This window comes from Rhinopithecus bieti, unplaced genomic scaffold, assembly GCF_001698545.2.
Source record: "Rhinopithecus bieti isolate Rb0 unplaced genomic scaffold, ASM169854v2 scaffold_4654, whole genome shotgun sequence".
NCBI lineage: Eukaryota > Metazoa > Chordata > Mammalia > Primates > Cercopithecidae > Rhinopithecus > Rhinopithecus bieti.
The window spans coordinates 7,846-20,850 of record NW_016804499.1 but is presented as its reverse complement, the minus strand read 5'-3'; the positions used below and the strand labels follow the sequence as shown (position 1 = coordinate 20,850).

Here is a 13,005-nt window from a genome sequence, read left to right as displayed (position 1 = left end):
ATTTCCTAAGCATTGATTGGGCTCACGCTTTCAGTCAAAGCCATGGATAGTTTTATCAAACTTCCTATCACCTTGTTGGCCAGCTCTGTAAATTTGAAGACCCAAACCCAAATTGATCTAAACCAAACTTGTTAATAGATGTTTCGGACAGTTTCTTCTTTGCCTATTAAAAAAAAAAGGACAAATAGGGAACATGACATGTTATTAGGGACCCTATACTTGTGATGTTTCCTGTTGATGTTTACTTCTTCAAGAAAGATCAAAGTTACTTGGGCTTATACAGGGATTATCAGAGACCTGAGGGGAATGAACTGGTTGTCTTCCTTTTTTTCCTGATCTGTGAAATTCACCACATTGATTGACCCATGAATTAGAAGCTCTGTAATCTGCTGGCTGGATAGGCAGGACTTGAGTGTTTCCTGTTTGTCCTTTATTTAGGCTGAAGGAGAAAAAATTGATTCAGAAGAGGCACTGATCTATGAAGAGGATTTAGACGGAGGAGATGGTGTTGAAGGCGAGTTGGAAGAAAGCACGAGGTTAAAAATGTTCCGCAGGCTTGCCTTTGTGGCCTCTAAGCTCAAAGAGTTCATTGGCAACATGATCACCCTGGCTGGGAAAGTGGTTGTTACCATCTTACTGGGCTCCTCGGGTGAGTGTCTCTCGCACTGGCTGCACGTAGTAAAAGGCACAAGCACCAGTGCTTTGGTGATTGAGAGAAATGGTTGAAGAAGAAATGAAGGAAACGATCTGTTCCACCACACGAAGATAATAACTGTAGCTCTTGTAAAACTGGCCACATGGGCAAACCACACAAAATAATTTTTCCCGGTTAGTTCTAGTTTTGATGTTTTTAGATGGTTTCTGTTAACCTCTGCAAAATAATCTTTTTCTATGTATGCTAAGCGATTCCATTTTCTAGGTTTAGATTAGAATAACAACAATCCTCTTCCTTAGAGCTTTGGAATGGTGACCTGCTGCAATTAACAATGTGCATGTTCCCATCACAAGCCATATTGTAGGTTCTGGAGGTCTGTCTGCTTACATGAGCCCATAGTCACCTTAATATAACTCTCTAGGATAGACTATTTTTCTTCCTAAGTTAGATTGTAATCTTCCAGCACAGACGCTCACTTCCTTTAAATTTTGGCGTTGGACCACTTATTCCATAATAATGTTATCTTGATCTTTTCCCTCCTTCCATTCCACTGGTTACCACTGCTCCGGAGCTAGGGAAGGCATATTAGAGTAGACTCAAGCAAACTGCAAAGCTGCAGCAACTTAGCTGTTTTTTAATAGGGGGAAAAATGGGGGAAAAGACAGTAGAATTTCTCAAGAAATAAACCACAACATTTTAATGAGGAATCATTTCAAAATGCCCAATAAAACAGACTCCTTTTGCCTTAAGGTGATGGTTTTATTTATGATTTCTTAAAAACGCTTTTAAAGGAGTTATTGGCCAGGAGCAGTGGCTCATGCCTGTAATCCCAGCCCTTTGGAAGGCCAAGGAGGGAGGATTACTTGAACCCAGGAGTTCAAGACCAACCTGGGCAATATGGCAAAACTCTATCTCTACAAAACATAAAATAAAATAAGCAGGGCACAGTGAGAGTTTAATTGGCCAGGACGTCTAGGTAACTAAAAAAAAAAAAAGTAGTAAATTATTATAAAGAAAATGGTTTCAGGAAAGGTTGGAACAGACATACAGGTACATGAATTCTTGAAAATTTGGGAGAAGTAGAAAGATGGAAACAGGCAAGTAAATATGCAAATGCTACTGGTATGAAAAGTAGACATTTACTTAGTTCAGATGCCACAGGTGGAATTTTTTAAATCATCTGGTATATCTTTGTATTTATAGTTATCCTTTCATATACGACTTTTTCACAATAAATATAGCCTTAATTTTTATTATATAAATCAAATATGATTTTAAAACTTACTATTTTAAAATACCTAAAAACACTTGAAGGAAATTCACATAATTTCAAATAGTTATATTCACTGAATGATAAATGAATTTCCAGTTCTACCTGACTTTGTGATTACATTTCTTTTCCGTAGGTATGATGTTGCCGTCTTTGACATCATCTGTGTATTTTTTTGTATTTTTGGGTCTGTGCACCTGGTGGTCCTGGTGCCGGACGTTCGACCCATTGCTGTTCAGCTGCCTCTGTGTTCTGCTGGCTATTTTCACTGCTGGACATTTGATTGGACTTTATTTATACCAGTTCCAATTCTTTCAAGAAGCAGTTCCACCCAGTGACTACTACGCAAGGTAAGAGAAATCTTTATGGCATTTCAAGGAGAGGTTGTCCCCCCACGCCTTTGGGACCTTGGTTTGGCACTGTGAATGTGCAGGATCATTCTTGATGGCAGGCAATTGCTGTGTTAAGCAAAGATTCTGTGGGGGTGGGTGAGGCAGTCTGGCACTTTCATTGTATTGGATGACACAGTCTGGAAGGAGGACAGTGGTCTCCTCAGATGGAGATGCTGCCGGGATGCAGGAGGACAGGGAGCTGTCATGTGCAGGAATGAAACAGACCCAGTAGTCTCAGCCGGGGAAGAAGTTCAGGAAGAACATTTTACACTGAAGAACAGTAAGGATGTGTCACAGCATCCAACTAGAAAGACGTCTCACGGGCCCGATATACGAGAACAAATTGAGCATCAGAAACAATAACTAATTGTAAAAAACTTAAAAATAAAAGCCCCAGCCTGGGCAACATGGTGAAATCCCTTATCTACAGAAAATTAGCTGGGCAAGAGGGCGCACACCTGTGGTCTCAGCTACTCAGGAGGCTGACGTGGGAGGGTCACCCGAGCCTGGGAGGTCGAGGCTGCAGTGAGCCATGATCACACCACTGTACTCCCGCCTGGGTGAGAGTGAGCCCCTGTCTCCAAATAAATAAATGAATAAGAAAATACGTAAGTCTCTGGTATGAGAGAGAAAGGGAGAGAGAAACATCAAATACTTTGCTTCAATTGGAGATGAGTATTACACCAAATCCTTACTATGAAAATGAGAATTAAAGATAAAGAATCCAGCATTTACTTTGACTTTTAATAAGTCATTCTCAGTGAATGAGAGAAAATTCCTCCATGCAGGATGATGTTAGATAATGACAGGCAAAGGATTAACAGAATTAGAGAATTACTGTTCATCAATCCTTAATGATATGTTCTATTATGTCCACACCTGAAATAATTACTATAAAGGTTGTGGTGGTTGCACAATGACAAAGTAGAACCTTGTTGATGCTTGCTAATTGCAAAGAAAAAATAACATCTTTACAAGGTGTGATCAATATCTTGAGGAATTGATTGAAATCAACATTATCAAAAATGAGATAGCTCAACATTTCACACCTCTCAGTGTGATGCAACAGATGAAATATACAGTATCATATTGTTAAGACTTTTGACCTAACCTCCCATTTACAGAAAATATAAAGGCTAGGAAACAATTTAAATAGCTCCACAAGAAAATAATCAAAAGAATTTCAAAATGTGGATTCTGCAAGGCAAATGAATGGGTCTTTAAAAAAAAAAAAAAAAAAAAAACCAGCATGAAAAAGCAGTCTGCATAGGGCCGGGGCAGTGGCTCATGCCTGTAATCCCAGCACTTTGGGAGGCCAAGGTGGGCGGATCACGAGGTCGGGAGATCAAGACCATCCTGGCTAACACGGTGAAACCCCATCTCTACTAAAAATACAAAAAATTAGCCGGGCATGGTGGCGGGCGCCTGTAGTCCCAGCTACTTGGGAGGCTGAGACAAGAGAATGGAGTGAACCCGGGAGGCGGAGCTTGCAGTGAGCCGAGCTCACCCCACTGCACTCCAGCCTGAGCGACAGAGCGACACTCCCTCTCAAAAAAAAAAAAAAAAAGTCTGCATAGAGAGTGGAGGCAGCAACTGTCTAGAGGAGAACAGTAGATACTTAAAAGTGTGTGAAGCACAGCTGTAGATCAGATCCTGGTGCAACAACAAATTCTTAAAACGTATTTTGGGGTTCAATCAGAGAAATTTCAGTGTTCACTGGGTATTAATTGATACCATAGAATTATTGCTGATTTATTAGGTGTATGATGGTTTTGTGGGTAGACAGAAAAATGCTATTATTTTGGGAGATACATGGTGAGTTATTTAGAGATGTGCCGTGATGTTTGCAACTTAAAAATGGTTTAACAACAAACATAATAGATCGATAGATACATGCATACATAGATATATACATAGGAATAGTTAACAGAGAGAAGACAAAATTATTTAAACTAGGTGATCAGTATAGGGTTATCCATTGTCCTATTTGAACTTTTCTTTGTGTAAGGAAAGGTTCATAATTGACAGTTCCAGAAAAAAGAAAGGGAACAGAAATGGTAATGTTAGCAGTGAAACATATCTGAGTCTCGCAGCACCAAAGTATGTTGCTGGCAGCGAATTCCCATGGATCTGCTGCAGTTTCCATTTTTGCTTTCTTAGAATAATGAATTCTACTGAGGTGCGTAAGGCAGGAGAGACTGAGGCAAGTTTTCGAGCAGGAATGAGTGAAAATGTATTTAAAAGCTTTAGAGCAGGAATGAAAGGAAGTGAAGTCCACTTGGAAGCGGGCTAAGCAGGCGACTTGAGAAATCAAGTGCACAGTTTGACCTTTGACTGGGGTTTTATATATTGGCATGTTCCAGGGTCTTTGGTCCCTTTTCCCTGGATTCTTCGCTGGGGGTGGGCTGTCTGCATGCACAGTGGCCTGCCAGCCCCTGGGGGGCGCTGCACGTGCAGTCCGTTTGCTGGAGTTGTGCGCATGCTCACTTGAAGTGCTCTTCCCTCCCCAAATTCTCCTACAAGGTCGCGTACACCAGTTAAACGCTGCCATTTTACCTCTTACTGCGCATGCTCGAGTCCACTCACTCAACTCCCGAAGTCTTATCGGGAAGCTGCTGATCACCAGTTTTGTTTTGTTTTTTTCTGTGTCTTGGGAGACTGCGTTTCCCGGGCCCCCAGCTGCAACCAATTATTATTTTAGAGCGACAGTGTAACAACCTCCTGACCATCGCCTTATGGTCTCCTGACGTTCCCGGTTGGTGGGTGGGGGTGCCCTCTCCTACCCCACTCATGCCTGACCACTTACCTACTGTAACAGTAGAAGAAGGTGTGAGTGTTAGGTGAAGACGGTGCCAGAATTCCCTCTGCTGTGCCTCTGGGTGGTAATGTAGTGCTTTTTGTCTTGTTGAGAAATGAGGAACCTGCAGTTTAAAAGAACATGAATAATATCACCATACCAGCAATACAGGTTTGCATCCTTCTTTCAAAAGATCATAATGTGGTTTTAACGTGACAGTAAATTATAAAGACAAAATGTGTGAGAGGGCCCAGTGGCCTTGCTTTGATTGATTTATGTGTAAAATTTGGCCATGGTAAAACTAGTTGTGGCTGACTGTGTCTATACAGTGTGCTAACACAGAGAGAGAGAGAGAGCGCTTGAGAGAGCTGTTCAGTCAAATCCTTTAAGACCACTTAAATTCAGTTAAAATAAGTAAAAGTTGGTGCTGGACGCACACGCATCCACACACACACACACACACACACACACACCTCATTCTAAATCCAGTTGGCTCAGCTGATTGTATTAGCCTGGCAACTGGATAAGTGCAATTCAGTCTAATAAGAGAAGAATTTTGTATAGACACAGTAAAACTGAGGAACCTCTTTAATAGTGCATATTCATATAATATTTACTTTAGACAGAAGTGAATAAATGCTAAATTTCAGTGCAGACATTATATCTAGACTAAATTAATGCTTTCTTAGTTTCCTTTAAACATTTGATTTTTGGTTTGTTGAACACATACAGCAAAAAGTTTTGTACTGCTGAAAGAACTCCCTTTTAGAGGATGACTTAATTGAAAATGTAAATATCCTCTGTAGGGCAGAAGTTTTTTGGTTTTGGGGGTTATTCTTTCTACTGGCTTAAGGATCTTTTATGCCATCTAGCGGCTGAGGGTAGAAAACACAAATAATATTCAGAACCACCTCGAAAATGCTAGATCAGGCAAACTTTCTCTGTAAAGCTTAGTAAATATTTAAGGCTTTGAGAACCATATGCTCTTTGTCACAGTTCTTTCAAGAAGTCATTATAATGTGAAATCAGCTGGGCGTGATGTAAAAAAATGACCATGGCTGTGTTCCAGTAAAACTGTGAACACTGAAATTGACATTTTGTATTCCTTTTACATTAATGAAAATTTTTTTTATTTTTCCCCAACCATTTAAAAATGGTACCAAAACAGGCACTGAACCACACTTGGCCCAGGGGCTGTAATTTGTCTTCTTATGGTACATATAATAACAGTTCTAATAGTGTAATAACATCGTATTTGCTCTTCATTTCAATTGTCATAAACATAAAATTATAATGTATTACTGACATTTCAGTACATCATCCCCTTAAAGGTTTAAAAGGTCTGTTACTGTAATCTCATAGAGTAAGTCATTGGTCATTGGAACTTAAGTTGCTTATCAGAGAATAGAAAATGTGAGCTAAATAATGCAATATGTAAACTTCCTTGTTGTAGATTTCCTCCCCATTAACTTGGCGATAACAGGACTTTACATTTTATTCCTTTAAAGCATGGAGATTCGCATATTTAAACCATAGCTTTATCTTAGGGCATAATTTCAGTGTATTGTTATTAACCCCAAAGTCTGAGTTGGAAGAAAACAAACTGCAGACTGGCAAAAAAAAAAAAAAAGAGAGAGAGAAAGAAAGAAACATAGAAACAAAGACAGAAAATCACCATATGTGGGTGTTTATCACAAATTTCATAACCACAGAGACTCCAGCCCTTCTGTCTCACTTCCTGGATAGATAAAGCTCCCCTTAAAACAGTCCAGGCAATTTTTATCTTCTCGTGAGCTTTCAAATGTGCTCTCTGGTGAGTATTAACCTTATTTTTAGAAACATTGAATTGATATTTTTTGTCCCACTGTTACACTAAACACATGTTTTTTGGTGATTTGGAAAAATAAAATAATCAGAAAAAACACTTAAAATGTAATCCTTTTCCCAGAAATAAATCCTATTGCTTTTCAGCCACATGTTTTCAGAATCTTTCTTATGTCTATATGTACTTTTTACAAACAAATTTTGAATCATATTGCACATACTATTTTATAATTTGCTGTATACACGCAAGTTGTGCATTTTCCTGTGTTATAAAATGTCCTAAAATGTAATTTTCATAGAGTGCAAAGTAATTGTGTAACTATATTATAACTTAGTCAACCCCTGAGTTTTAACCACGTAGATTATTTCTCATTTATGTTCTCATCAGTGATGCTGCAATGAGTGTTCACATTACTTCTAAATGTAAACAAAACTTAACAACCAGCAAGTTGCAAGCCCACGTCCTCGCAGCTGTGCAAGAGCCTCCGCAGGGTTGTGGGGTGCTTGCTTCTGCTGGAGGATGCACAGGTGTCCAGGTCCTACGCTAGCATAATGTTCACTGACTTTCTGGTTTGCGATGCCCTCCCCATGCAGATGTTGTAAACTGAAATTCCATGCCGATGTGTGGCACAGGCCTGGGGTTTCCTTTTTCTCTAGGGTAATCCCTTCTTTTCACGCGATGGTCCCAAAAAAATCACGTGCTTCCTTCCAGCTTCATCCACACAGTGGTTGAGTTTTTGCATTACTTCTATCCAGGGGAGGGTGAGAATGAGCGATTCCCTTCCATTTGTGCACACAGGTGTGGCATGAGCATATTTTCCAAAACAAAATGTAGGACTTTTTTTGTTTTGTTTTGCTTTTTGTTTTTTTGAGACAGAGTTTCGCTCTTGTCCCTCAGGCTGGAGCACAATGGCGCCATCTCGGCTCACTGCAACCTCTGCCTCCCAGGTTCAAGCGATTCTCCTGCTTCAGCCTCCCAAGTAGCTGGGATTACAGGCATGCGCCACCACGCCCGGCTAATTTTTTGTATTTTTAGTAGAGACAGGGTTTGTCCACGTTGGTCAGGCTGGTCTCAAACTCCCTACCTCGGGTGATCTGCCTGCCTCAGCCTCCCAAAGTGCCCGGCCTATGTAGGACTTATTGTGTGACAGAGATGGGTGTACTTATGGGGAGGTTAAGACGTCTGAAACTGAGATTATTCTTCCCAAATCTGAAGTGCTGTAGTCTATTATAACAATAACTACAAAAATCAGTGACCACACTCAGAAGTTGATCCAGCAGAAGAAAGCTTCAAAGTGAATCCACATAACTAAATATAAGACCAGTAATATACCATTCAAAACAGTCTGTTTAAAAGAATAGAGCCCTATGACAGCTGTTAATCTGGTAGGTCTCCCGAAGAAAAATGGTGAACTAAACAAAATTTGCCTCAGCTAATGCAAAGTAGTTTCTTCCAAAGGTTTTGTATTTTCATAGGGAATTTCAGTAGACAGCAAACACTACGTTTTACAAGACAGGAAGCAAGAATGGAAGAATTAATATTACGGGGCTGATGTTCAGTTTCCCCCAGTTCGAGGTGTGCATATCCTCACGCATTTCCTACCTGTAAGGCTGGCCCCGTTTATGGATCCGGGATCCTTGGGTGACTTCTGTCCTGTAGGCATCCTGCGCTAACGATGCAGATGGTGCCCTGCGCAAAGCACAGGAGCCAGGGCGGGAGGACCCAATTCCTGTTTCACTACTGGGAATGTGTGGCTTCCGAGAGGCTTTAAAACACACCTGTATGTGATAAACTTGAGTTTTCTCTACTCGTTGGTGAGTTCAGTTAAAAGCCAATTTTAATAGTTTAGCCGCACATCATGGTCATGTCCTTGTGAAGAAGATGCCTAAAGAAACTCTGGGTTGGGAGAGGGACCAAGCGCAGTGTCTCAAGCCTGTAATCTCAACTCTTTGGGAGGCCAAGGCAGGTGGATCACCTAAGGGCAGGAGTTCGAGACCAGCATGGTCAATATGGCAAAACCCCGTCTCTTCTAAAAATACAAAATTAGCTGGGTGTGGTGTCACACTCCTGTAGTCCCAGCTACTCGGGAGGTTGATGCAGGAGATTTGCTTGAATCCAGGAGGCAGAGATTGCAGAGGTTGCAGTGAGCTGGCATCGTGTCATTGCACTCCAGCTTAGGTGACAGAGTAGGATTCTGTCTAAAAGAAAAAAGAAAAAAAGGAATCCTTGGGTGAATTATTCTAAAGACAGTTCTTGACAAAAGAGGGCTTTTGTTTGTTTGCTTATCTTGTGGTGATCTGGATAATTCAGGTCAAAGTTCTGAAGTACTAAGAGTGGTGGGGATGGCAGGAGGCTGGAATGGAGGCCTATGATTTCCTTCATCATAATGTAAATACTTGGAACCTATATATTTATTTCTAGATCCTACTAGTGAGCATTTAGCATATGTTCAGTGCTGAAATGAGCATGCAACTTTAAATAATTCTTTAAGTTGTCTCTTCTAATCCTTGACTGGCTTTCATTCCAACTCACGTTTCTGTCCGTGTTAAAAAAATGTAAAAAGAAAGAAATAGCAAAACCTCAAACTCTAGCATGATGAGTTTCTTCTACAGTTAAAAAACAAACATTCAAAGTGCAATACCATTTGTTATGTTTATACTTTTTTACAATAGTCATAAAATATCAATTGTATGCAAGGAAAAATAAGTGCCTCAGTGCTGTATATCTTCGAGTTTGGAGAAGCCAGTGGGGTCATCTAGAAAATGAAAGAATGCAGTCAGCTCTTCTATTAGGTCTGCTGCAGTCTTGCTTTGCAAGCGGCTACGTTATCCGGTTATTGAAATGAATGTACTTTTGCACCCCATCAAGATTACTAGGTTGTGCTTGTCTTGCATTAGGGTGATCTGAAGTTTAATGAACAGAAACAGCACAGAAAGACTAAATTGTGTTTAATGGAGACCAGTTGGCAAAACCTTCATCTGAAATGGGTCCAGTGTGTGGAGAAAAACAAATGTAAAGCACGCTGTTATAATGCTAAGGAATGCAAATGAACCCAACCAAGCTACCACTTTTCCTTCATCTTTTTGTTAGAAGATGGCGCTGGCAGCAGTTAATCTCTAGTGTTGAATTTGTGAAGTTGGCAGATGATACATGATAAACCACTGTTGGTTTCATTTTGAAAAGATGCTTAATGATGAAATGACTTATTCTATAGGTCTCATTCAGAGTTCATTTATGCTTATCTGAAAGGTAGAATTAGGAGCCCCAAGAGAAATTGACTTTCCACAGATAAGTGGAAAATCAACAGAACTTAAATACTTGAACCCTGAGTTCATTTGGACCTTGGTATCATTTACAGGCCTATGTGGGTGTGGTGAGGACAGGGATCCCAGGGCAATGAGGTGTCCTACTCAGCCACGACACCTGCACTAGGTACAAAAGCAACTGTGGCTTCTGGCCGAGCCCATGTGCCTTTGCACTGCATGTTTATCCAGCCCAGCGACCTAAGACTTCCCCACTGCACCTTCCAGACTCTCAGCCTGGATTAAGTGTTATGGGCCAGATTTCTCTCCTTTTGCCCACCAAGGGCATCTCTAGGGTCTTCCTTTCAGTTTTTATGAAGAAGATGCCTTATTCTCTGTGGGCACCTAGAATTCGCCAAAGTTAGCCAGACTCAGTGACTCATTCTAAAGGATCCATAGCTAGGAGTGCAGCTCACCTGCAGACACCTGCCCCAGCTGCTGTCATCTGGCCAGCCAGCATTGCATGGGTTCCACTGATTTAATAATACGACACTAAGAGGATTCTGCTAATGCTCAACAGCTCATTCCCTGGAGTCCACTGGCTCGGGATTGAACCTTGGCCCTGCTCTTTTCTAGGCAGAGCACCTAGCAGAACTTTACTAAAACTCTCTGTACCTCTGTTTCCTTATTTATAAAATAGGGGTGAAGATAGTGCCCAGCCCGGAGTGGGTGGGTGTATTAAGCAGGAGAGAGCATATCAAGTGCTACTGATTTTTGTTGTTGTAGTCATCAAATATTTTTATTATTCAAACTCACTTCCCCATTTCCAACAGTTCTAGCCGTATCTCGCATCACACTTGCAGTTCCCCTGTGCACATAAAGTGATTCTATCCCTTATAATGTTTCCTTTGCTGGAAATCTCCTGCTCTCATTGGCTCCTATTTGTCTCTTAAACCTACCCATGTACCTCCTTCCAGAACCTTCCATGTTCCTCTGTGAGGAAGAATAATTATCTTGTAGGCAATTATTCTATGCAAACTTGCTTTATAACAACAGCTGCATTGGGCCATAATAATCCTTTCATGCATATGTCTGACCCACTAGGACCCAGTTCTTGAGGGCCATGATCCGCTTTTTTGGCTTTGGTACTCTCAGGATTTAACACTGCTGACCGTACATTGGCTTCTCAGGAACTCTTAGTTCAAACTTGTTTTCTCTCTGTTTCCTAAAACCCTTGTATTTTATCTCCTTGTATATCAGAATAATGTAAAACTTGATTTTCTTGAACTCTAAGTGATAGGTTTGGCTATAGCCCACCCAAATCTCATCCCCAGTGGGACATGATTGAATTATGGGGGCGAGTCTTTCCTGTGCTGTTCTGGTGATAATGAATGAGTCTCACAGATCTGATGGTTTTAAAAATGGAACTTACCCTGCATGGGCTCTCTCTTTGCCTGCTGCCATCCATGTAAGATGTGACTTGCTCCTCCTTGCCTTCTGCCATGATTGTGAGGCCTCCCCAGGCGTGTGGAACTGTAACTCCATTAAACATCTTTCTTTTGTAAATTGCCCAGTCTTGGGTATGTCATTTTCAGCAGTGTGAGAATGGACTAATATACTAAGCTTCAGATGTGGCCACTGGCTATAAGATGTGTGGGGAAACTATTTTCCAGAAAGGTCACCATCAATCTTCATACACCCACGGCACTCCCACTGCCTCGATCCATCCACAGATTACTGACTATGAAGCTGTGCTTCGGAACTAAGTGAGGCTTAATGGTATAACTAGCCATGGTTCTTAATGTGGTGTTTGCAAATATTTAGTTTTTGCTTTAGAAAAATGATGGGCTTTAAATGTATTTATTTGAGAAACTCCAGAATAACTTTATCCTTGATGCTTAAAATAAACATGCCTAAAGTAGTCAGTACCTTTAACTTTTGAAGACTGAAACTTCAGTTTCTATTCAGTATGTCCTTCAGAGACCCAGTTTGCTTTTCATTGTTGAGAGACCTTGGGTAATGTTTCTTAATTAATTTGGGGGCCCTGGTCTTGAAAATGGGGCTCCTTTACCTGCTGCAGAACAGTGTGGTGGAAATTAGTGAGACAGTATGCCCGAGGGCTACCCATCCTGGTAACTAGAAAACAATCAAAGAATGTCAGTTCCATGTTCCTCCTGTAATTTTCTGTAGAAACACAGGTATGTGATTTATTATTATTATGATTAAACTGCTACATGTGAGGGTTAAGTCAGCAAGTCTTTACTGATTTCCAGTTTGTGTGGAATCTGGGAGTTTAGTAAAATCTAATCCAACCAAATAACTCCTCTTTCATAGTCTCTTGAAATCCTAACCACCATCCTTGTATTACTGATACAAAAAAATAAATCCTGTCTCTGGAAAAAGTATTATTTAATTGTGTTTCTTGGTATTCTGCCAGTGAAACAAAACATGTTCCTGAAACATAGTTGAAGTTTGTGTACGTATATATACACACACACACACATACACAATGGGAAAAATTATAATAATTATTCCCCATAGGTTTGTTATGAATATTAAATGGATTAATATTTGTAAAACAGTGTCTGGTATGTATTAAGAACTATAAAGAGGTTATTTGTTAAATACATTCATTAAATACATTGTCCTCATGGTTAATTAGACATTCATCATTTAATTAAAACTATAATAACATGTAAATATAGTCTGTCATATATCTCGTCTTTAAACTGTGATTTCAAACAACTTTTGATTTTAAGCAATCTACTTTTAGGTGCTTGTGACCTGACTAGAAAGTGCTTTAATTGTTTGGTCAGTTACTTTG

General features: G+C 40.3%; 1 protein-coding gene across 1 annotated transcript in view; it reads left to right on the top strand.

Moving 5' to 3' along the window:
* The window catches only part of PIEZO2 (piezo type mechanosensitive ion channel component 2), a 299,082-nt gene extending 291,596 nt beyond the window's left edge, over positions 1-7,486 (top strand). The window contains exons 6-8 of the mRNA XM_017868803.1: positions 439-649; positions 2,062-2,275; positions 7,327-7,486. Of these exons, the coding sequence (XP_017724292.1) occupies positions 439-649; positions 2,062-2,275; positions 7,327-7,486 (585 nt within the window). The remainder of the gene's footprint in view (positions 1-438; positions 650-2,061; positions 2,276-7,326) is intronic.
* Positions 7,487-13,005: the final 5,519 nt, after the last annotated feature.